This window comes from Marmota marmota, unplaced genomic scaffold (genome assembly GCF_001458135.2).
Source record: "Marmota marmota marmota unplaced genomic scaffold, marMar, whole genome shotgun sequence".
In the NCBI taxonomy this organism is placed as follows: Eukaryota; Metazoa; Chordata; class Mammalia; order Rodentia; family Sciuridae; genus Marmota; species Marmota marmota.
The window spans coordinates 10,571,521-10,596,239 of NW_026000005.1; the positions used below are offsets into that span (position 1 = coordinate 10,571,521).

Consider the following 24,719-nt stretch of genomic DNA (forward strand, 5'->3'; position numbering starts at 1 on the left):
GAATAAGCCGTGTTACCCTCCGTGCGACAAACCTCTCGCGTTTGAGTCCCCGTAGCAGATCCTCATGCGATGGAAATCCTTCCTCCAGGTTCCGGAGCACCCCACTATTGCTGGAAATTCCTAACAAGATATCCTTTAGCCGTCCTGACTTGTCATACTCCCACACAGTGAAGCAGCACACGGGGGTAATGCACTCCCCTCGCCGCCATCTTCCCGTCTCGAGAAGTATGTTAATCAGTTTTATGTTACTGTGACAAAATACCTGAGAAAAACAACATAAAAAGATGATTTATTTTGTCTCATGGTTTCAGAGGTTTTGGTCTACAGTTGGCTGGCTTCATTACTTTTCATCCTATTGCAAGGCAGGACTTTATGGCTGCCAGGAGCATGTGACAGAGAAGGCTGCTCATCTCGTGGTGGCCAGGAAGCAAAGAGAAAGAGAGAAAGACAAAGGTCTAGGGTTCCAATATCCCCTTCAAGGGCATGTCCCCAGTAACTACCTTCCTTCCAGTAGTCACCACCTTTTTTTTTTTAATTTGTTCTATTTAGTTCTATATGACAATAGAATGCATTTTGACACATCATACATAAATGGAGTATTGTTAAACCATGACGTAAAGAGAAAACCACTGACTCCAATTGTAAATCAAATTAAAGCAAACTTGTAATTCTGGCCAGGACTGTCTCTTCTGAAAACTCTGGGCTAGAGAACAGTATCCCAGCTCTTTAGGAGCATAGTTTTATAGCACAAAAAGTTGCAAAGGTGGGGGGGTCTTGAGAACTTACAGATAACAGGATTTTGACAAGCATAATACAAAGGCAGATAGTAGCTTAATGATCTACATGGCTTAACATTTCAAGGCAGAGAATAAATTTAGATCCCAGCTTCAGAATTTATGAGGCACCACTGAGGTTTCAGAAAGGGTTGTTATCTGGTCAGGAAAAGCTAGGCATGGGTGAGTTCAAGGCACGGACAGGAATTCCAAACAAGTTTAGAAATCACAGTAATTTATACTAAAACAGAAATTAACTTTTCATGACTTTGTGACAAGATGGCTCACAATCTTAAGGTGGAATTAGGCTGGGTTCATCAGTATAATTTCTCATTCTTTGCGTTGTACATGATATAGAGTTACACAGGTTGTATAATCATATATGCATATAGATAATGATATTTGATTCATTCTACTATCATTCCTACCTGTATACCTCCTCCTCTACACTCACTCCCCTTGGTCTAATCCAAAGTACCTCTATTCTTCCCTAGCCCCCACCCCCTTATTGTGAATTAGCATCTGCATATCAGAGAAAACATTCAGCCTTTGATTCTTTGGAATTGGTTTATTTCATTTACATGACATTCTCCAGTTCCATCCTGTTGAAGTATAACATTAGAGAAGCACACCAAGGCAAGCGTATAAATCAGGGTTTATTTAAAAAGAGGTAACATAGACTTCTCCCAGGAGGGAGAAGGGGTCCATAGCTGATATCTTGGTATCATGAGAAGTGAGGCATTCTGCCCTTTTTTATAAGTCCTAGGCTTCCTTTGTTCTGATGCTCTCTTCCCCTTATCTTTCTCTTTCCTGCATACATGAATGGGCCCAGGAGATGCTTGATGGGATGGCCAAAAGGTGTGAAACAGGTGGTGAAGGGGGAGGGCCGGATAGGATGGAGCAGCCCAGGACACATTAATTAAAACCCTTTACAACTCAATGTAGGGAGGGGCAATTCCTGGGATAGGTTACCTTAGCAACAGGTTGGAGCAGGGGCAGGTTATCTTGATAGGGTGGAGGGCTTTGAAGGCATTTCATTCCCTCAGATGGCAATCTCCAACTTCTCTGACTCACTCAAATTGGCCTCCTTGATCCGACCTGACTTGATTTACCTATTTATACTAACTGCTTGTCTAATTCTGGCTTCAATGCCATAATTTCATTCTTCTTTAAGGCTGAGTAATATTCCATTATGTATATGTACCACATTTTCTTTATCCATTCATCTGTTGAAGGGCATCTAGGTTGATTCATAATTTTAGCTATTGTGAATTGAGCTGCTATAAACATTGGCATGGCTGCATCACTGTAGTATGCTGACTTTAAGTCCTTTGGTATAAAACTAGGAGTGGGATAATTGGGTCAAATGGTGGTTCCATTCCAAGTTTTCAGAGGAATCTCCATACTGCTTTCCAGAGTGGTTGCACCAATTTTCAGTCCCATCAGCAATGTCTGAGTGTACTCTTCACCCCCCACACATCCTAGCCAACATTTCTTGTTACTTGTATTCTTTTTAATATTTATTTTTTAGTTTTCGGTGGACACAACATCTTTGTTTGTATGTGGTGCTGAGGATCGAACCCGGGCCGCACGCATGCCAGGCGAGCGTGCTACCGCTTGAGCCACATCCCCAGCCCCATTACTTGTATTTTTGATAACTGCCATTCTGACTGGAATGAGATGGAATCTCAGAGTAGTTTTGATTTGCATTTCTCTAATTGATAGAGATGTTGAACATTTTTTTATATATTTGTTGACAGATCATATTTATTCTTCTATGAAGTGTCTGTTTAGTTCCTATGCCCATTTATTGATTGGTATTTGTTTTTTTGTTAAGTTTTTTGAGTTCTTTATATATCCTGCAGATTAACTCTCTGAGGTACATGTGGTAAAGATTTTCTCCCATTCTATAGGCTCTCTCTTTATGTTGATTGTTTCCTTCCTTTGCTGTAAAGAAGCTTTTTAGTTTGACTCCATCCTATTTACTGATTCCTGATTTTACTTCTTGTGCTTTAGGAGTTTTGTTAAGTCAGTTCCTAAGCTGACATGATGGAGATTTGGGCTTACTTTTTCTTCTAGTAGGCATAGGGTCTCTGATCTAAAGTCTAGGTACTTGATATACTTTGAGTTGAGTTTGGTGCAGAGTGAGATATTTGGGTCTAATTTCATTTTGTTACATATGGATTTCTGGTTTTGCCAGCACTGTTTGTTGAAGAGGCTATCTTTTCTCCCTGTATGTTTATGGCACCTTTGTCTAGTATGAGATAACCATATTATGTGGGTTTGTTTCTGTATCTTCTGTTCTGTATTATTGGTCTTCATATCTGTTTTGGTGCCAATACCATGCCATTTTTGTTACTATGGCTCTAGAGTATAACTTAAGGTCTGGTATTGTGATGCCTCCTGTTTCACTCTTCTTGCTAAGGATTGCTTTGGCTATTCTGGGCCTCTTATTTTTCTAAATGAGTTTCAAGATTGCTTTTTCTAGTTCTATGAAGAATATCATTGGGATTTTAATATGAATTGCATTAAATCTGTATAATGTTTTTGGTAGTATGGCCATTTTGACAATGTTAATTCTGCCTATCCAAGAGTATGGGAGATATTTTCATCTTGTAAGGTCTTCTTCAATTCGTTTCTTTAGTGTTCTGTAATTTTCATTGTAGAGGTCTTTCACTCTTTTGTTAGATTGATTCACAAATTTTTTTTGAGGCTATTGTGTGGGGGGTAGATTTCCTATGCCCCCACCTTTTAAAGGTACCATTATCTCCTAGTAGTACCACAGAGTGGCAATCAAATCTCTAACATATGGCCTATGGGGGACAACTAAGATCCAGACTACAACAAGAAGTGAGATTCAACTTAGGCCATCAAGTTGAGGTAGTATAGGAAGGCAAAAAGGAAGGAAGATGGCATTTCAGTTGAATAGAAGAGTAAAAGCAAAGACCTTAGGTTTGAAAATGATTACTGTTTAGCCTGCTATGGACAGAACATTCCAAATTGAAGAAAATTAAGCAATTTCTAACCCCCCACTGCCCCTTCCCTCTACCTCTTCTCTCCCTCCCCCTGCACCCTCCCTGTCCCCTCTGTCCCTTTCTCCCTCTCCCAATCCTCTCCCTCTCCCTCTCTGTGACTTTTAGTAAATTAGTAAACTTCATTTTTTTTCCCCAGTGGGTTTTAGGTTTACAGCAAAATTGAACTGAAGCACAGAGTTCCTAAACATATATACCTTCCAACACTATTGACATCTTACCACATCTGCTAAAATTAAGGACTTGTATTAACACATCATTACACAAAGTCTGTAGATTAAATTAGGGTTTATTCTTGGTGTTTTGCTTTCTATGGGTTTAACAAATGGTTAATGACATGTAGTATCATACAGGATGGTTTCACTGTCTCCAGTATTCTCCCTACTTTCAACCCCTGGTAACCAGTGATCTTTTAAATGCCTCCATGTTTTCCAGAATGATATCTAGTTAAACTCATACAATATGCACCCTCTTCAGATTGGCCTCTTTCATGTAGTAATATGCATTTACATTTTTTCCATGTCTTTTTATGGCTTGATGAATCATTGTTTTCTTATCACTGAATTATATTTCATTGTGTGGATGTACTACAGGTTATTAATCTGTTCACCCTTTAGTTGGATTTTGTTTTATGATCAATTCTGATGATCCCTGTGTTTTAATTGGTATATTTAGTCCATTGAGGTCTAAAATGATGTTGATATATTGTATTAATATCTACTATACTTATGACTCTTTTATTTTCATTGCTCTTGTTTTTGTTCCTGCTTTTCTCTCCCACACTTTTTTTTTTGCCTTTTATGGTTTAATTTAGCATTGTATACGATGTTATTTTCTCTTCTTCCTTTGCATATTGTTTATACTTCTGTTTAAAACCTTTTTCAATGACTTCCCTAGAGTTTATAATAAATATAATGCAAGTCTACTTTCGAACAACACTATACTACTTAGGTAGTACAAGTATTTTGATAGCAAAATATTTTAAAATCTTCCTCCTGTCCCTATATCATTGCTGCCATAATTTAATTTATGCATATGCACAAATAAGCATTTGTCTTTTTCTATATGTAGTTGAAATCTTTGTTATTATTATTATTTTGAACACTTATCTGTTAGTTCAATGAAGAAAAATTGTTATTCATCTCTTCATTCTCTTAATATCCTTCTTTTTTAAAAAATAAATTTAACTTTATTTATTTATTTATTTATGTGTGCTGAGGATTGAAACCAAGGCCTCACCCATGCTAGGGCAGTGCTCTACAACTGAGCCACAACCCCGGCCCCTAATGCCCTTCTTTCTTTCCATTATAGAGCTAAGTTTCTGGCCTATATAATTTTCTTTCTCTCTGAAGAAATTTTCAATGACTTTCAAGTCAGGTCTACTGGCAACAAATTCCTTCAAGCTTTGATTATCAAGCTTTTGATTCCATTTGTACTTTTGGAGAATAATTTCACCATGTGAAGAATTCTAGGTTCATAGTGTCTTTCTCTGTATTTCACTCCACTCTTCTTGCTTGCATGGTTTCTGGGTAGAAAGTGGGTATAATTTGTATCTCTGATCCTCTGTAAATAAGGTGTTTTTCCTCTGGCTTCTTTCAGGAATATTTTTAAAATCTTCTCTTTTCTTTAGTTGGAAAATTACATACTAAGATGTATTGTTTTGTTTGTTTGTTTGTTCACTTGTATTTATTCTGGTTGGTCTTCCCTGAGCTTCCTGGATCTAAGGTTTGATATGTGACATTAATTGGGGAATATTATGTCATTATTGTTTCGAATATTTCTTGGGTTCCTTTCCTTTCTTCTTTGTTTTTTTTTTCAGTCTTTGCTTTTTAGTTTGAGGGGTTTCTATTGCTATATCTTCAAGCTCAGAAATTCTTTCCTCAGCTATGTCCCGTCTACTAATAAGCTCATTAAAAGCAATCTTCATTTCTATTACAGTGTTTTTGATCTCTAGTATTTCTTCTTGTTTTTTTCCTTAGGATTTTCCTCTGTCTGCACACCTGTTCTTGAGTACTATATACTTTATCTATTAGTACACTTAGCACATTAATCATAGCTGTTTTAAATTCCCTATTTGATATTCCCAACATTCCTGCTATGTTTGGTTCTGATGTTTACTCTTGTATTTATAAAATGTCTTTGTGATTTTTAGTATGTCCTGTAAATTTATCTTTATAACTGGACATGATGTACTTGGTCAAAGTAACTGGTAAGTAAGCCTTTAGTAATGTAATAATAAGGTATGAATGGAGGTAAAGTGTTCTATAGTCTTATATTACATTTCAGTCTGTTAGTGATTGTATGCATCTGGACTGTAAATTTCATCAGTGCTCCTTGGTCCACTCCTTCTATCCCTTAAGTGGAACAGGATGTCTAAAGGAGGATGGAGTTGGGTATTTTCCCCTTCCCTTAGGTGAGTCAGTCTCAGAAAATTCCAGCATGATAAAATAATTTTTCATGAAGGTAGACTTTGTTAAGAACAGAATGTTCTGGAGTATTTCAAAATGAGATATTTTCTCTCTTCCTGCCCGAAGCATGAAGAGATTTTTCTCTAACACTCTATCCACTGTGAGGGTCTGAACGAGTTCCTGGAGATAAAACACATAAAAGCATGGGGCTCCCCCCATAACTGGTCCATCTAGTTGTTTTTTTTTTTGTGGGGGGTGCCAGAGATTGAACTTAGGGGCACTCCACCACTGAGCCACATCCCCAGCCCTATTTTGTATTTAATTTATAGACAGGTTCTCACTGAATTGCTTACTTCCTTGCTTTTGCTGAAGCTGGCTGTGAACTTGAAATTCTCTTGCCTCAGCCTCCTGAGCTACTGGGATTAAAGGTGTATGCCATCACAGCAGGCTCCTATAGTTTTTAACTCTTACATTTGTTCATGCTGAGTCTCTACCAATTTGTCAATTACAGTTAAGGTTTTCCTGTCCCAGTACTGGTTTCCATTGAAGTTTTTGTTTGTGAGTTTCTGCTTCAGTAAGTTGTGATTCTCTGTATCTACCTGTCTGACTCTCTAATTTGGGGGGCATCAGTTTACCCTGTGACCTCACTTCTCTGATGAATCAAAGAGGGGATATTGATTTTTTTCACTGTTTGGATTTTTTACTTGTTAGGATGCAGCAGATTTATTTATTTATCTATTTTTGCAGGACAGGGAGAGTGGTGGTTTGACCTAGCTAGGTTTTCGTGCATGCCAGGCAAGTGCTCCACCACTGAGCCACATCCCCAATCCTTTTTATTTCATTTTATTTTCAGACAGAAGCTCATTAAGTTCCCTATGCTAGCCTTAAATTTGTAATCCCCATGCCTCAACCTCCAGAGTTGCTGGGATTACAGGCATGCAGCACTGCACACAGCTTCTGGAGTGATGGTTTCTAAGCTCCTCACATGCCAGACCAGAAACTGGAAGATTAAGCAATAATTTGAAATATGGTGCTTCACTGATGAAATACCATTTAACCTGAAGAATGAATGGGAGTTAACTAGAGTCTGATAAGAGAGGAGTTGTTTGGTAGAAGGAAGATGTCAGGGAGCAGAAATATCCCAGCATGACCAGATAATGCATCATCCAAGTCAGGGAGTCTTGAAAACAAAAGGGGGAACTCCTAATGATTATGGTAGTGGAACAGGACAGACCAGACCTTTCCTGGGCAATATGGGATGTATGATCACCCTACATTTGGGGAGCTATAAGAAAGCCAGAATGAAGAAAGTGAAGTGTGTTTGGGTGTTTGAGAGTTGTAGCTGGTTGTTACTTGTAATCAGATGGCCTTGAGAAGCTACTTAAAAGTTTTAAGCAAGGAGATGAAAATATCAAGCTTACAATTTGAAAATATGGATACGGTAAGTGAAATAACAAGGTGAACACATTAGTTAAGAGGCGAATATGGCTTTGATCAGGATGGTGGTAGCAGTGGAGAAAGGATTTTGAGATACATAGTCTTAGTGATGAACTGATTATAGAGATGAAATGAGAGGGGGGTGTTAAGAAGCATTGCAGGTTTTTTCCCTAGAACTGATTAGACCATTTTTTTTTTTTGGGCAGGGTCGGGGGGTTACTGAGGATTGAACTCAGGGGCAATCAACCACTGAGCCACATTGCCAGCCCTATTTTGTATTTTTATTTAAAGATTCAGTCTCCCTGAGTTGCTTAGCGCTTTGCTTTTGCTGAGGCTGGCTTTGAACTTGCAATCCTCCTGTCTCAGCCTCCTGAGCTGCTGGGATTACAGGCGTGTGCCACCGTGTCTCCTGGCTCAATTAGATAATTTTATGCCAAGGTAACCAGCACCCCAGTAGAGTAGGTTTCTGCTAGGAGGTGTAAGTTGCCTGGGAAAATAAAAAGCCTGGAATAATCAGTAAGAAATAAAGACAAAGCCAGAGATTAGATTTAGAAAGCGGGGCATCTGATGGTTCTTCCAGCTCTGATAGGAACTGGAGCTGAACAACTGAAAAAGACCCCAATTCCTTATTTAAGGGGAAGTACATCAAAGTCAGGGATATGGTTTCAATGTGGAAGGGGTCTTGTTTCAGTATAGCAGGGATCTTGTAGTAAACAGGTTGTTTGGTGCTTGGCAGGTTTTGCCCATTTCTGGGCTACTGTGTTTGATCTTAAGGTTGTGAGTTAAGGCAGGGTTCCAGCATGATCTGGGCTTTCTCAAACCAGGGAATTCCACCCAGGAGTTCCCAGAAAAGCAGCTTCCCTGCCTTATGTTGGCTCAAACAAACCCGTAATTCATATATTGTTTCCAATAGACCTTGATATCATTCCCGGATTTAGGGAGGAATGAAAGAGGACCAGGTTTAGAGGGAAGGACAGGATGTGATGTGTGGAGATGCTTTAGTGAGATAATGTTGTTGAAGATCTGGAGCTCAGAGAAGAAATAAGACATATCCTGGAAGGCATGAATTTGCAGATGGTAAATAAAACCACTGAGAATAGAAAAGGGTCTAATATGGAGCCTTAAGGTTCATTTAGATACTGGGACAAAGGGAAGGTACCAAAGGAAAAATGCAAAGAAGTAGCAGGTGAGGGAAGAAAAATAGAGACTATGATATCATCAATGCAAAGGGAAGAAACTATTTTAAATAGGAAGAAGTGGGAAACAGTATAAAATAAAATACTGTTGACAGATAAATGAGAATTGACATGCAGTTATGGTTTGGCTCTGGAATGCCCCCCAATGACCCATGTATCGAAGGCTTGGTCCTCAATGCAGCTGACCTCAGGTAAGGCTTTTGGGAAGTGATTGGTTGGATCATGAGGGCTGTGACATCATCACTGTTCACTGATAGCTGAATACTACTGGAAGGTGGTAGAAATTGTAGGTAGTAGGACATGGTCGGAGGAAGTAGGCCACTGGGAATATGTATGCCCTGGAATTTATCTTTCCTGACCCCTGCTCCCGCCCCCCCCTTCCTGGCTGCTATAGGCTGAGAAAAAACCTTCTTCCATATGCCCCTTTACCATGATGTTCTGCCTCACCTCAGTCCCAAAGCAAGGAGCCCACTGATCAGGGACTTCTGAAACTGAGCCAAAATAAATCTATTGTCCTAAGTGATTTTCCTCAGGATGAAAAGCTAATACAAATGCCCACTAGATTTAGTGACAGAGACGCCTTTTGTAAACATATTTTTTTCCAATTTCAAAGGATCTTATTTCTTACTACAAAGCATTTTAATAAAATAAAAAAATAAAAAGAAATAGCTAATTTTACAATTATTTTAAAATTTCAAATATTTAATATTTTCAATGTTATTTATTTTTCTTCATTTATAAAGAAATGTGATATTTTAATGGTCAGATATCCTGAGTTAAATAAATTCATCCTTATAGTAATTATTTTAGAGATTTTTATATCATATAATCCTAAACTCTGTGGTTGGCTACCAAAAAGGCATGCTTTATAGGAGTGCTAATTCTTTAATGACTGAAATAATTGTTCACCCATTGTAGGCCCAACACCTCTGCACCTGGCTGCACAGGCTTGCTCATTAGAAACAACCGTCTGTCTACTCTGTTTCAAAGCTGATTACACACTTTCTGAAAAAAGAGGATGGATGCCGATTCACTTTGCTGCTTTCTATGACAACATCTGCATCATCATTGTCCTTTATAGGAAGGATCCTACTTTGCTAGAAGCTGAGGCTACAGCTGAGTAAGTTTTAAGCATTCATAAGAATATAAATTTCTGCTTTTTTCACACACTGACACTATAAGACATGATTGATATGGGTGATTTGAAACATAGGCAAAGCTAACTCTGAAGTCCTTTCTGATCTGATCACTGTCTTTTTCTCCTTCCACTTATCTTTAGAATTTAAAAAGATAAGATCTTCTATCAACTTATGTATGCTTTCTGGATGAATAAGGACTGAGCCCTAGGGAGATTTTCCTACCTTGTCCTAATAATATGGTTCCACAAATTCATTGATCAGGTTAACTACTTAGTGCCCTGGAGGAAGCCTGAGACTAGGCATTAGAACACTGTTCTAAATTGGACCTTATGCAACCATGAGGTAGCCCTTGACTCCTCATGAAAAGGGCAGGGGGATATCTAGTAGTATATGGAAGACAAATACAGTGAAAAAAAAGAATACTTTGAAATAATAAAACATTCCAATCTTTTGTTTCACAATTTAGCTGAGAATCAATGTTTGGGGTGGCGGCATAACTTCTTCTGAAGGTACATTCTTGTCTAGGAATCTAAAAAACAAGTTAGTATTTTGAATCTCTGAACCTTTTTAAAGTATATTTCATTCATGTTTTTCTATGTCTTCCTAGGTCTAGCCAGTCCATTATTATTCAGTGGCCTCAGGCTAGCATACTGATTTGACAGTTATAAGGGCACTGGCTTCCTCTTGTTGCTCCTTCACGTATGGCTTCCATGGTATACAATGACAATTCCACTTCTATTATTGCCTACATTTTAGCCAAGAGAAGAGAGAAAGAGGAAAAGTATTGGCACATTCCTTTCTCTTTAGGGAGTGGCCCATGTAACTTCTATTAATGTTTTGTTGACCAAACATGGTCATATGGTCATACCTATCTATAAAGGAGGTTGGGATGTAATACTGGGCTGGACAGCCATTTGTACAATCAGAAGATCTTTACTATCTAAAAAGCATTGGTGGATTTTTCATAAAAGCTGTTACTTTCTGCTACAATGAGAAAGTTGGAATTTGAAAACTGGAAATGAAGTATGAAGAAATGGCGTAACTACTAACTGAGCTTTAGGTTCATCATTTGTGAAATGTGCTAAAAATACTTGACTTCCTTTTCCCTTCACTCAAGAATTTTTGAAAGGAGGAGAAAGGATAGGTTATTCTAAGAACTTTGTGCATCATAAACTTTTAAATAAACTCTAAGACTTATATATATATGTTGGGAAGGAGGACAGGGGCCAATACTAAGGACAATTAGTGGAGGCAAACTGTTTGCATGTGGAATATACATGATGAGAATTCATAAGGAAGAGAAAGAAGGTGTTGGTGTAAATCAGAGTGCCTCCAACAGCACTTCGAATAGCTTAACAAAAATTAAATATGACTCTATAAGTGTGCTTAAAATATTATTCTAATGCATTCCTTGATTTTTAGGAATCAGTGTACTCCGTTGCTACTTGCTGCTACTTCAGGAGCACTGGAAACTATTCAATATCTGTTTTCTCTTGGTGCTAACTGGAGAAAAACAGATATTAAAGGAAATAATATAATTCATTTATCAGTGCTAACCTTTCACACAGAAGTACTCAAGTATATAATAGAATTAAATATTCCTGAACTTCCAGTTTGGAGAACTTTAGTAGGTGAGTATAGAATATATAATTTCTTTGTAAATAAATGTTCTAGTTATTTGGCTTAATTATTGATATTTACACAGAAATGGGTCAAATAAAATGTTACATATATCATATCTTATATGTTTAAAATAATGAAATAAAACAAATTAAAATCAGAAATAAAAATGCAAATGATAAAGATCTATATTTTTGTATGCTAAAGTAGTTTTATTTCTAAGTTAAAGATCTGTATCCCCAAAAGACTATATTTTACACAATTATTTTTATTTTAGAAAGTTCTCAGAAATCAAACCACCCTCTCCTCCATCAAAAAAGTGAATTTTTTTTAAAAAGGGAGGAAAATAAAATTTAAGTGGAAAAGGCTGCTTCTAATTTTTTCCTTAATGCCTAATTTAGAGACAAATTCAGCATACTTTTCATATTTTGGTAAATATTTTATGAAAACTTATGTTTGGAGAAATTTTCCCAAATTTGTAGTCCATCTAGACAGAAATATTATAAGAGAAAGTGTTACTAGACCAATGCAATGTATACATATAATTTTACTCCTTCTCAAGACCCCAATAAAATTATATGAAGATTAAATAATAATACCACCACTGGTAGCAGAAAAGCATTCAAGGAAAAATAAGAAAAGATACAGCAGTAGTAAAATGTTAAGATGATGGAAACATGTACAAGTCTTAGGACTTAGCTGGCTAGAGAAAATCGTTGCAAGCCAATGATGGAAAAGCAGAGAACCTCTAGAACTTACACCAGTTCCTCAAAAGACTTAAGAAACAGCAGTGCTAGTCAGAGGTGCTCTCCTTATAGCTTAACCAGGAAAGACCCAAATATACTGAGGCTAGATTTACTCCATGAGGAACAGAAGGGGAAAGGACCTGGGAAACTTAGAGTCTGACCCAAGAGAGAAGCAAAGTTAACTTCATGGGTGATAGTAAAGGCTGAAGTTCCAGAATGGAACTGTGCACCCCGCCCTAGAGGGAAAAAGCAGGAGGAATTTGTCAATAGGTAGAAACAATTCTAAGAAAATGAAATAAGGAAATTATTACCTACACTGAGAGATAATAAAAGTGAGAAATGAAATACAATTATGCTACACTATAACACTCTTCTATGAATAGCATTTATATAGGCATCTTAATGAAGTGCTGAATATTGATTTCATTAAAAGCTATAAATATGATCAAAGGGAAGAAAGAGAAAATGGCAGTGCAGTGTTGAAAAAGCTTGTTTCCCTTTTTCATAAAACATTTGGTAAATAATATCTAAAATTGATATAGCAAAATGTTGCAGTGTGTGGAAATAAGTAGAAATATGGAGATGTGTAAAGAGCAGAAGGTATTGGGAAGAAATAAAAGTGGTTATATTTGGAGAGATGAACTCCCTCTCCCCCCCCCCCCCAAAAAAAAAAAAAAAAAAAAAAACAAGGAAGGTAAGGCCACAAAAAATATTTTGTTACAGGCCTTTTAGTAACATTTACCTATAAATCATGAGTATGAAATAAAAACACATTAAAGCAAAAATAAAATAATTGGACAGTAAGGCCTAATTTTTCCCCCAATACTTTATATATCTTTAGTGGTACAAATAAATTTAAGATTTTCAACCCTATTTCCCTGGTTTCAGAAGTCTGAATATCTGGTTTCAAAACTGGCTTAGTACCAATTTTAGAATTTGCTGGGTAACAGGAACATATTCCAAGTATATCAACCCCAAGAGATGCTGGAAAAGTTTTCAGTGTTTATTTATATGCATATATATCATTATATATCATTCTTTTATTATTTAGTTATTTATTTGTGGTGCTGGGGATTGAACCCAGGGCCTTATGCATGTGAGGCAAGCACTTTACCAACTGAGCTATATCCCCAGTCCTCTCATTCTTTTTAGAGAGAGGACTATCTTGTTATTTTTAATAGACTAAACCATTGCAAATACCTACCTTAATAGCAGGAAGTTTGGCTCCTAACAAGAACAGCTTAATGACAAAAAAAAAAAAATACCCCAAAATATCATGGCCACTGCTTCCTGCAACCATTGTTTAGAAGTCTTGATAACGAAGGAACAGAACAATAAACATGAACATCTGGCTTGTTGCTTTGCCTTGAGTTCTGCAACAGCTCTTCCACCTTATACTAGCCTTTTTCCCTATGGGTAAAAGAGAATTAGTTAGTTTATTAGAAGTCTCCAGGATTAGTCCTTGGAGTGGAAGCTGAATTTCAAAACAGTTCCATGAGTGAACTAACCAAAGTTGTACCATCATGAATTTGGTAGTAGAATGGGTAGATAAAGAGATAAAGAAAGGATATGTCTGTAGATATTTCTCACACCTTATTTTGTTAGATTTCTGTTGATGTAACAAATACTTGAGATAATCAATTTAGGAAGAGGACAGTTTATTCTGTCTCACAGTTTTAGAGGTCCATGATTGGCTGGCCCCATTGCTTTTAGGCCTGTGCAGGAAAGTAAATACATCATGGCAAGAGCTATGGCAGAGGAAGCCTATTTACCTTATAGCTGAGTGAGGAAAAAAGAGGAAGAAAAAGGGACATTCAAAGGCAAGCCCTCAATGATCTAAAACCTTGTACTGGGCCCCACCTCCTCAAGGTTATACCACTTCCCAATAGCAAGCAATGAGCTGGGGACTAAGCCTTTAACACATGGACCTTTGGGAGACATTTCAGATACAAACTTTTTTTTTTTTTTTTTTAATTTTTTATTGTGGGTTGTTCAAAACATTACAAATTTCTTGACATATCATATTCCACACTTTGATTCAAGTGGGTTATGAACTCCCACCTTCACCCCATACACAGATTGCAGAATCACATCAGTTACACATCCATTGATTTACAAATTGCCATCCTAGTGTCTGTTGTGCTCCGCTGCCTTTCCCATCCTCCACCCTCCCCCCTCCCCACCTCTCCCCTCCCCTCCCCTCCTCTCTCTCTACCCCCTCCACTGTATAACCCTGAGGGTCTCCTTCCATTACCATGCAATTTCCCTTCTCTCTCCCTTTCCCTCCCACCTCTCATCCCTGTTAAATGTTAATCTTCTTCTCCTGCTCTTCGTCCCTACTCTGTTCTTAGTTACTCTCCTTATATCAAAGAAGACATTTGGCATTTGTTTTTTAGGGATTGGCTAGCTTCACTTAGCATAATCTGCTCTAATGCCATCCATTTCCCTGTAAATTCTATGATTTTGTCATTTTTTAATGCAGAGTAATACTCCATTGTGTATAAATGCCACATTTTTTTTATCCATTCGTCTATTGAAGGGCATCTAGGTTGGTTCCACAGTCTTGCTATTGTGAACTGTGCTGCTATGAACATCGATGTAGCAGTGTCCCTGTAGCATGCTCTTTTTAGGTCTTTAGGGAATAGACCAAGAAGGGGAATAGCTGGGTCAAATGGTGGCTCCATTCCCAGCTTTCCAAGAAATCTCCATACTGCTTTCCAAATTGGCTGCACCAATCTGCAGTCCCACCAGCAATGTACAAGTGTACCCTTTTCCCCACATCCTCGCCAGCACTTGTTGTTGTTTGACTTCATAATGGCTGCCAATCTTACTGGAGTGAGATGGTATCTTAGGGTGGTTTTGATTTGCATTTCTCTGACAGCTAGAGATGGTGAGCATTTTTTCATGTACTTGTTGATTGACTGTATGTCCTCCTCTGAGAAGTGTCTGTTCAGGTCCTTGGCCCATTTGTTGATTGGGTTGTTTGTTCTCTTATTGTCTAATTTTTGGAGTTCTTTGTATACTCTGGATATTAGGGCTCTATCTGAAGTGTGAGGAGTAAAGATTTGTTCCCAGGGTGTAGGCTCCCTATTTACCTCTCTTATAGATACAAACTTTTTAGCACCTCACAGAGAGAGGGCTATGCCCAGAGGAGAAATTAATGCATGCAGTTGTTGGTCACCACGTTGATCTTAACCCTTGGGTTAGCTTTGCTTATATGGAAACAGAATGCATCATTTCACTATCTCTTATGTGAATTACAGCTTGTGTTTTTTTGTTGAATACTTACCAGAAATGTTGCAGTGTGAAAGTTTTAAACGAAGGATGATGGCCGTCATGTCCTTAGAAGTAATTTGCTTAGCAAACGATTGCTACTGGAAATGTATTTTGGATGCAGGTAATGCAAAATCAATTAACTATATTTTTCTTATGTTATTTTAAGTAGAGCTCTATTATATTTAGGTCAACCACTTTTTAAAAATATATTTGAGGGGGTGGTTCTGGCAACTGAACTCAGGACCTTGTATGTGTAAAGCATACCTTCTACTTTGAGCTGTACCCCTAATATATTTTTAAACTGTAAAAGAATCTTTTTAATTGGCTATAAGATTTTCCCTGTTTTTTCCAAAGATCCAATACTTTATTTAATTTATTTATTTTATTTTCCATGTGGAAGTTGCACAGGATTCAAAACTATATAAATTTTACAGAAATTCTATTTCTCTAAAAGTTCACAAACTTAAAAACTAATAATAAATTACTTATCATACTACTCCTATATTTAGAATTTATCCCAATTCTGTCGCAGAATTTATTTTTAAAATTATAATAGCAGAGCAAGTGTTAGGCTGGATTTGTAACTATCTGTGCATTTAGAATTAAAATTAATTTCTTAGCCTTTCTAGCCTGCTTCCCTCATTAATACAATGGTTTAATGTCCTAGTTCTTTTGAGAACAATACTGTCCAATATAACTTCCTGAAATAATGAAAAAAGCCCTATCTGTCCTGTTGGATATGGTAGGCATTACCCTAATGTGGATATTGAACACAGATAAAATGCTCTGTAAGCATTGTTGGATCAATAAATTAAAATTATTTAATTATAGACAGTCACCTAAGAGCATGTAAAAAAAAGTTCTTTGTCCAAAAAAAAGTTAACCATAGACTTAAGTAATAAAGGATGTTTCCTTTCAGGTAGCTAAACATATAAATAAAGCTCTAATTATACATTTCATATTTTCCAGCTCTTTGTGTATGTTCTATAAGGTGCTATCTTTTTATTTCATATTGAACTGATGTAACAAGCATCCAACTGAAGCCAGATTCTTTATTTTCACTATGCCAAATAATTTCCAATAATGAGGCTAATGTTGAATTTTACTAGATTCTGCACTTTTTGTTTTTTGCTAATTGGTATAAAATAAGGATAAAATATAATAGTACCTTTAAATAATTGCACAAATACTCACACAAAATTGATGTAATAACCAAAGCTGAACTCTACTATGTGATAGCTCAAAAATTTATCAATGATTGCAAGCCAAAGAACAGTGTTTTATAGACAAATGTTTTAAAATGTATGATTGTGTGCTATGAATAATGAAAGTTGCCTATACTAGGGATAAGAAAGAAAAGTATATTCATGTAATTTCAAATTATTGTTTTATATCTTATAAAATTATTTGCTAATGATTTATATTGCAGTGCCCATAAACATCACTTAAATCTTGTCAAGATAAATTGACTTACTTCAAATAATTTGTGCTTTTTTGTTTTGGTCTTTTCTTTTCAGGCACCATTCCTGCCTTAACCAACCTATTAAAAATTCCCAAAATAAAATTACAATGCAAAACTGTTGGGTTATTGAGTAATATTTCAACTCATCTAAGTGTAGTGAATGCTTTGGTAGAAGCAGGAGGCATCCCAGCTTTGATTAACCTTCTGCTTTCTGATGAACCTGAACTACACTCTCACTGTGCTGTCATTCTGTATGATATCGCTCAATCTGCAGACAAGAATGCAGTTGCCAAAAATGTAAGCTCTTTTCACAGAACATCATTGTGTGCGTGTGTGTGTGTGTGTGTGTGTGTGTGTCTATGTGTGTGTGTTGCTGGGGATTGAACCAGGGCCTCATGAATACCATACAAATATTCTACCACTGAGCTGTATATCCCCTGCTCTCATAGAACATTCTTGTCTCATAGTAATTCCTTCATATAGAAGCTAGAACAAACATGAATTGGTGGGAGTATATTATGTATACAACCAGAGATATGAAAAATTGAGCTCTATATATGTAATAAGAGTTGTAATGCATTCTGTTGTTATATATAAATAAAAAAAAGAAAGAAAGGAAAAAAAGAAGCTAGAATGAGAGAGAGACCCAAGTTGATGGAGGAATGAGAGGGAACTTGGGGAAAAATATTTCACTAAGAAGTTGACCTAAATTAGGGGTGTTTTTTCATATGTTCATATATACTGATTGTTTCTTGCTGTTTATAAGAAGATATTAGAAGAAGCACTACCATTCTAGCTATCTCTATCTGGCTGAGAAATGGAGTCTAATTGTGTACCAGAAAGAATGAATTAGAAGAAAATTATTTTTTTGGTGAACTCCAAGCAATCTTTTTCATGCTGTATTTCTTCAAATTCTGCTTCATTATGTCCGACAATATTATTTTATTAAGATCTTTTGATAGATATTTATTTATAAGTGCAGTTCCTTTATATAATTTTCTTTGGTTTTATATAGTTGCTTCTTCATTATGGATTGAGTCTTTTCCATTATAAAATGTACATTTTTCTCAAGCTTAATACTTTTACCTTAAATTCTACCTGTGCAAAATTATGCTTGTGTTCTATTTTCTTTGTGCTCATATTTAATCCGCTTTTGCTCACGCTTTTATTTTTAATTTTTTGGAATCATTTTAGCTACAAGTGTTTGTTACCAATCATTTGTCAATATATTAGCAATAATAGAGACATCCAGGCCTACCTCCAGGTTAGTCAGTCTTATTCACTTAGATCTCACAATGTTTCACTGGTAATTTGACAGAATTAGAATAAATTTGTCTCTTCTATGCAGTATACATAGGTTGTGCTTTATCATTAACTTTTTATTGAGTTAGTCACTTACATGTATTGATGTGTATGTTTTATTTTAGTTCTGTCATAATATTGTGTTATTTTATTTTTTCATATGTTCTTTAAATTTTTTACTATTTTGTGCTATTCTCCCTTACCCCTTTTTCTTTATCCTTATGTGAAGTTCAGGACTTACACATCAAAATTAGTTACTCCTTATTTCTTATACTTGGTATATCTTTTTAACATATACATTTGCATTCTTTCATTTTGGAAATGTTTCTATGAATTCATATCTTTAACTTTTTTGTGGTATTATTTTAGTACATTCATAAAAAAATTTATTGATACTATTCCAGATGCTAGGGTTATAGAAGTGAATAAAACAGATACAATCACAGCTTCTATATAGTTTTTATCCTAGTTGATGGTTACAAGACAACAAACAAAACAAATAAGCCAAATATATAGTATGGTAAGAAGGAAAAAAAGTAAGGAAAGTGGGGAGAAGAAGTCTGGTGAAAAACAGACATTTTCCAGTATTGGTCAGGGACTGGTTTCAGGACCTGTGCAGATACCAAAATCCCTAGATGTTCAAGTTCCTTATATAAAATGGCATAATATTTGTATATAACTAATGCACATCCTCCTGCAAACTTTAAATCATTTCTAGTTTGCTTAAACTGCCTTATACAATGTAAATGCTATGGAAATAATTGCCATGCTGTATTGTGTAGGGGATAAAGACAAGAAAAAAATTGGTACCTATTCAGAACAGATACATCTTTTTCCCATTTTTTAGAATTCATAATCAGTTGAATCCACAGATGTGGAACCTGGGGATATGAAGATCTGATGAAGAAGTTAACATTTGAGTATAGTCCTGAAGTAAATGAGGAAGTGCTTTTATATGTTTTTCTATTGATAAGTGCATGCTAGGCAGAGGAAATAAGCGTAATGAAGTAAATAAATAAATGAAGTAAGATTGTGCCTGGCATATTTGAGGAATAGCAAAAAATCCAAGGTAATCAAGGGAAGAAAAGAGGGAGACATTCGGCTGAATAATGGTTGGCCATATCACATAGGGTCATGTAGGCAATTGTTAAAGACACCTTGGCTTTTAGTCTGAGTATGTTAGGAAGCCACTGAATGGTTTTGCTCTGGGAGGTTTCAAGAAGAGATTTAAATAACTCTACCTACTATGTTGAAATAGGGAAGCAAGGGTAAATGAAGGAAAATGACTTGAGAAACTTTTGCAGTAATTCAGGTAAAGTATAGTGTATTGATCAAGGGTGATGATAATGGAAGTGGCAAGAAGCGGTTATATTCCATATTATATTTTTAAATTTGAGTCACTCCGAATTTGTGAAAAATTGAACCATTTGGAGGAACTAACAAAAAAAGAATAGTCAATTGGGTAGCAGAAAACCTGAAAAATTTGTTGTCTTATGAGACAACAAGGAAAACGTTTTAAGGAGGAGAGAATGATTGACAGTGTCAAAGGTTGTTGTAGAGGATTCAAACTAGCAGATTAGAGGAAGGCTGCATCCCAAATTGCTCCATGGCTTTGGATTCAAGTAGCAGGAGTAACTGCTTCTCCATGAGGTAGGTGAATGAGGGATTTCACTAAAACTCTGTATTGGACAGCTGGAGTATCTTAGAGACTCAGAATTTGGATACATTAAACAAAGAAGGAAGAGTATGTTGGAGCCAAGCCAGTTGCAGCAGTGGCAGTGGTAACAGTGCTGGTTCACCATAAAGGGAGGGAGAACACAGAAAGAAACACAACAGACAGGTTTGGTATGGAAAAACATGAAATCATAAAAGCAGCCTGAACTTAGCTGATCCAGAGTCTGTACTTTGCACTGGTGCTTAAAAAGTGATGTTTTTTAGAAGGCCACCAGGAAGGTGAAAGCCATCTTGAGGCAGCCATGCTGCAGCTGTTCTGGAGCTAGGAAATCACAGCAAACCCTGCAACACCATCCCAGCATGGGGCTGTCATGCAGCCTAGGGTATACCTAGAAGAATGTGAGTGAAACAAGCACAGAGATTTTACCCAGGGAGATTCAAGTTGGAAGCAAAGGGGAACACAAACTTTCTCCTTCTTTGAGTCTGGTGGCTCACATGACCTACTGAAGAAGTCAGGAATCTGAACAGGCAGGTGTGAATACACTCAGGGACTAAGCCTAGAAAGGATGTGCTCCTGGAGTATTGGCTCCTCTGCCACATGAGAAGAATTCTTGGGAGACTACTGAGATCTAGATTCCTAATAGAGATTGGCAACTTCCATACCCTAGGGGTGTGTTGATCTACTCTCCAGAGCAGACATCGCCCCAAAAAGCCCCTAAGGCCTGATGAGAACCAAGTCCCACACATTGTAACTCCCCTCATAGAACTCCGCAGCAGTCCTACCCTTAGAGTGCATCATTTGGTCTGTGCAGACAACACTCCAACTGATAGTACTTCCCATTCCATCCTACCTCATACTGGTAAGAAGAGAAGCTGTGACTTATTCAACCAGCTTTAATTTTAGGCCACTCCAACTGGCAGCTTAGTACACAAAAAGAGCAAGGTGTTAACCCCCACCAGCCCTTGCTCTTGTTCTCAGTACACAGATCAAGAAGAAATGGAAAGACAAGACATAGATGGTAACCATCCATTCTCATCAACTATTTTGACCACCTCAGTGGAAATGATTCCTTCATTTCTCATTAAGAATCTTTTCCTTTCTGTGTGTGTTCTTATATGTTTCTTTTTTGATTAGTTATTTTGTCTTGAGTTGCCTTTTGAGGATTAGGCTTTTAATTTGTATATTTTGGTTTTGCTTTGTATTGAATTCATTTGTTTCTCATGTTTCTCTTTCTCTCCTTCTGCTAATGACCAAATTCTATTGTTTCTCTTATTTTTTCTCCTCCTTCATTATAACCGTCAACTGATACATCTCTTCTTCATTTTCGTGTTCATGTTTTGAAATTATAAACTCTTTTCTACCTCCCTATTACATTTCTTTTATCTTAATTAACTGTATTCTTACCATCATTTAAAATTAACTGGTTTATATAACTCTTGCCCCCATCATTAATACGAATGCAGTTACTATTACTTTGGATGACACAGTTGTCACCTGCTGTTTGTTTTAAATCCAAATATAGTTTATTGTTATTGTTTTTACTGTTGACAATTACTGATGAATCCTGTTTATTTATTTATTTATTTATTTATTGTGTGTCTGTGTGTGTGTGTGTTGTATGTGAATTAATGTTGTAGTTGTAGAAACTGGATATTTATTTTAATGCTATATATCGTTTGTATCAGTTGTTACCATTGTCTGCTTCCACCCTATTCTGTGAGGTGCTAAACTTAAAGGAATGCTATAAGTTCACAGGTTAGAGACTGCTGTTGAATTAAACTGACAAGGTACAAAAGACAGTGTACCTTGCTCCACACACAAATTAATGATGTTCTGTTTTCAACTATACAAAGAATAGAGAAAAACTCAAATTAATGACCAGGTCTCAAGTGGAAATGGCTCAGGGTGGGGCCACCAGGTTCCACCGACTGCAGCAAAAATAGAACTAACACGAAGGCTGGAGAAAACCACACCTACAAAGAGGTCTCAATCTAGATATTTCTAGGATCTTTTGGTAAGTGAAAGACTGTGCCCTACAAAGGACCACACATGAGAGTGGAAGAGAAATCCCTCCCAACAGATGCATAAAATTCAACACAGGTATAAAAAATATTTTAAAAAGAAATTCCAACAATTTCTAAGTTCATATTTCACCAGAAATTGACTCAAAGATATTGAAGTGGATAAAATATCAGATAAAGAATTAAAAAAAATCATTATTATTAAAATGATCAATGAATTCCAAGAGAACATGGAAAAATGACTGAATGAATTAAGGAAGTCAGTACAAGATCTGAATGAGAAATTCAGTAAGGAGACAAAAATACTGAAAAAGAACCAAATAGAAAATTTGGAAATGAAAGACACAATAAATCAAGTAAAATGTTCAGTTGAAAGTCACTTTAATAGACCAAGCTGAAGACAGAATCTCAGAGCTAGAAGAAAAAGTGGCTGGCCTAAACATTCAGCATTAAAGAAAATAGTAATGTTCAAAAGATAATGTTCAAAATAGTAATGTTCAAAAGATACAAGAACTCTTAGGGGAAACATTAAGAGACCAAATATAACAATCATTGGAATTGAAAATGGTTGTGAGAGGGAGGACATGGAGGACATATTTCTTCAGGGAAATAATAACATAAAAATTTCCAAATTTTCAGAATGAGATTGGCTTTCAGATACAGGAGGCATTTAGAACCCCAAGTAGACAAGATGAAAAAAAGAACTCTCCATGACACATTATAATGAAAATGCCTAACATACGGAACAAAGATAGAATTGTAAAAGCCTCAAGAGAAAAACACCGGATCACATGTAGAGGCATGCCAATCAGAATCACTTCCAATTTCTCAGCAAAAACTCTAAAATCCAGAAGGGCGTGGAACGATGTGTTCAAAGTCCTGAAAGAAAATAAGTGTCAACCAAGACTGCTATATATAGCAAAGTTATCTTTCAAAATTAAAGAGGAAATAAAAACCTTCAAAGATAAGCAGAAACTAAAAGAATTTGACTAGTAAACTAGAACTACAGAACTTTATAAGAAGTATTCCACAAAAAAGAAATAAAAAACAAACCCCAGAGCTCATGAATGAACAAATCTCACTTAAAGAGTAGCTAAACAAATTAGAAACAGGAATAAATTACACAGTAGAAATAAATAAAAATAACAGGAATTAATAAACATATCTCTAGAATAACATTGATTGCAAATGGTCTCAACTCTCTAATTAAAATATGTAGGCTGTCAGAATGGATAAAAAATCAAGACCCAACTATATGTTGTTTGGAAGAGATGCACCTTATAGGCAAAAAAAGACACAGGCTGAAAATGAAAAAAATGGAAATTGATATACCATGCAAATGGACCACACAGACATAGACACACAACACACACACACACACATAAAGCAGGAGTAGCTACTCTCAAATCTGACAAAGCAGACTTTAAGCCAAAATTAATCAGAAGACATAAGGAAGATACTGGAAAAAGGAATAATCTAACAAGAAGATATAACAATAATGAATATTTATGTTTCAGATTTGGGTGCAACTACTCAAAGCCCCAGATAGAACCCAGTACAATAATATTGGGTGATTTAAACACACCTCTCTCACCGTTAGATAGGTCATCCAAACATAAACTTGATAAGAATTCTTTGTCCTGAAAAATATTATATATCAAATGTATTTAGCAGACATCTATAGAATATTTCACCCAACAGCAGCTGAATACACTTTCTTCTCAGAAACACATGGAACCTTTTCCAAAATAGACCATATTTTAGGCCACAAAGCAATTCTTAGCAAATACACAAAAATTGATATTAATTCCATGCATCTTAACAGATCATAATGGAATAAAATTAGAAATCAACATGACAAAACCCTACAGAAACTATACAAACGTGGAGATCGAACAATACACTTTTCTTTTTTTGTATGAGAATTGATCCCATGGGCACTTAGCCACTGAACCACATCCCTAGTCCTTTTGTATTTTTGGTACTGGGGATTGAATTCAGAGGTACTTTGCCACTGAACCATATCCCTAGCCCTATTTTATATTATTTAGAGACAGGGTCTCATTGACTTGCTTAGCACCTCGCTTTTGCTGAGGCTGGCTTTGAACTCACGATCCTCCTGGTTCAGTCTCCCAAGCTACTGGGATTACAGACGTGCGCCACTGTGCCTGGCTTCCCCAGTCCTTTTTTGTATTTTATTTAGAGACAGGGTCTTACTAAGTTGCTTAGGGCCTTGCTATGTTGCTGAGGCTGGCTTTGAAGTCATGATCCTCCTGACTCAGCCTCTTGAGTTGTTGGGATTACAGGTGTGTGCCATCATACCCAGCACACTTTTGAATGATGAATGGGTGATAGAAAAAAATCAAGGAGAAACTAAGTTTATAGCTGAGTGCCTATATAAGAAAACCAGAAAAATCCCAAATAAGCAACCTAATGATGCACCTCACAGGCCTTGAAAAAGAAGAACAAATTAATTCCAAAACCAGTAGGAGGAAGGAAATAATTAAGATCATAGCTGAAATCAAAGGATCAATGAATTGGTTGGTTCTTTGAAAGATAAATAAGATTGAAAAGCCCTCAATCAAACTAACCAAAAAAAAAAAAAAAAAAAGGAAAAAAAAAAAAAAAAAAA

General features: G+C 36.3%; 1 protein-coding gene across 1 annotated transcript in view; it reads left to right on the plus strand.

The window, feature by feature from the left end:
* Positions 1–24,719, plus strand: part of Ankar (ankyrin and armadillo repeat containing) — a 72,860-nt gene that overhangs the window by 29,492 nt on the left and 18,649 nt on the right. The window contains 4 exon segments of the mRNA XM_048808975.1: positions 9,765–9,966; positions 11,408–11,616; positions 15,644–15,748; positions 17,145–17,386. Of these exon segments, the coding sequence (XP_048664932.1) occupies positions 9,765–9,966; positions 11,408–11,616; positions 15,644–15,748; positions 17,145–17,386 (758 nt within the window).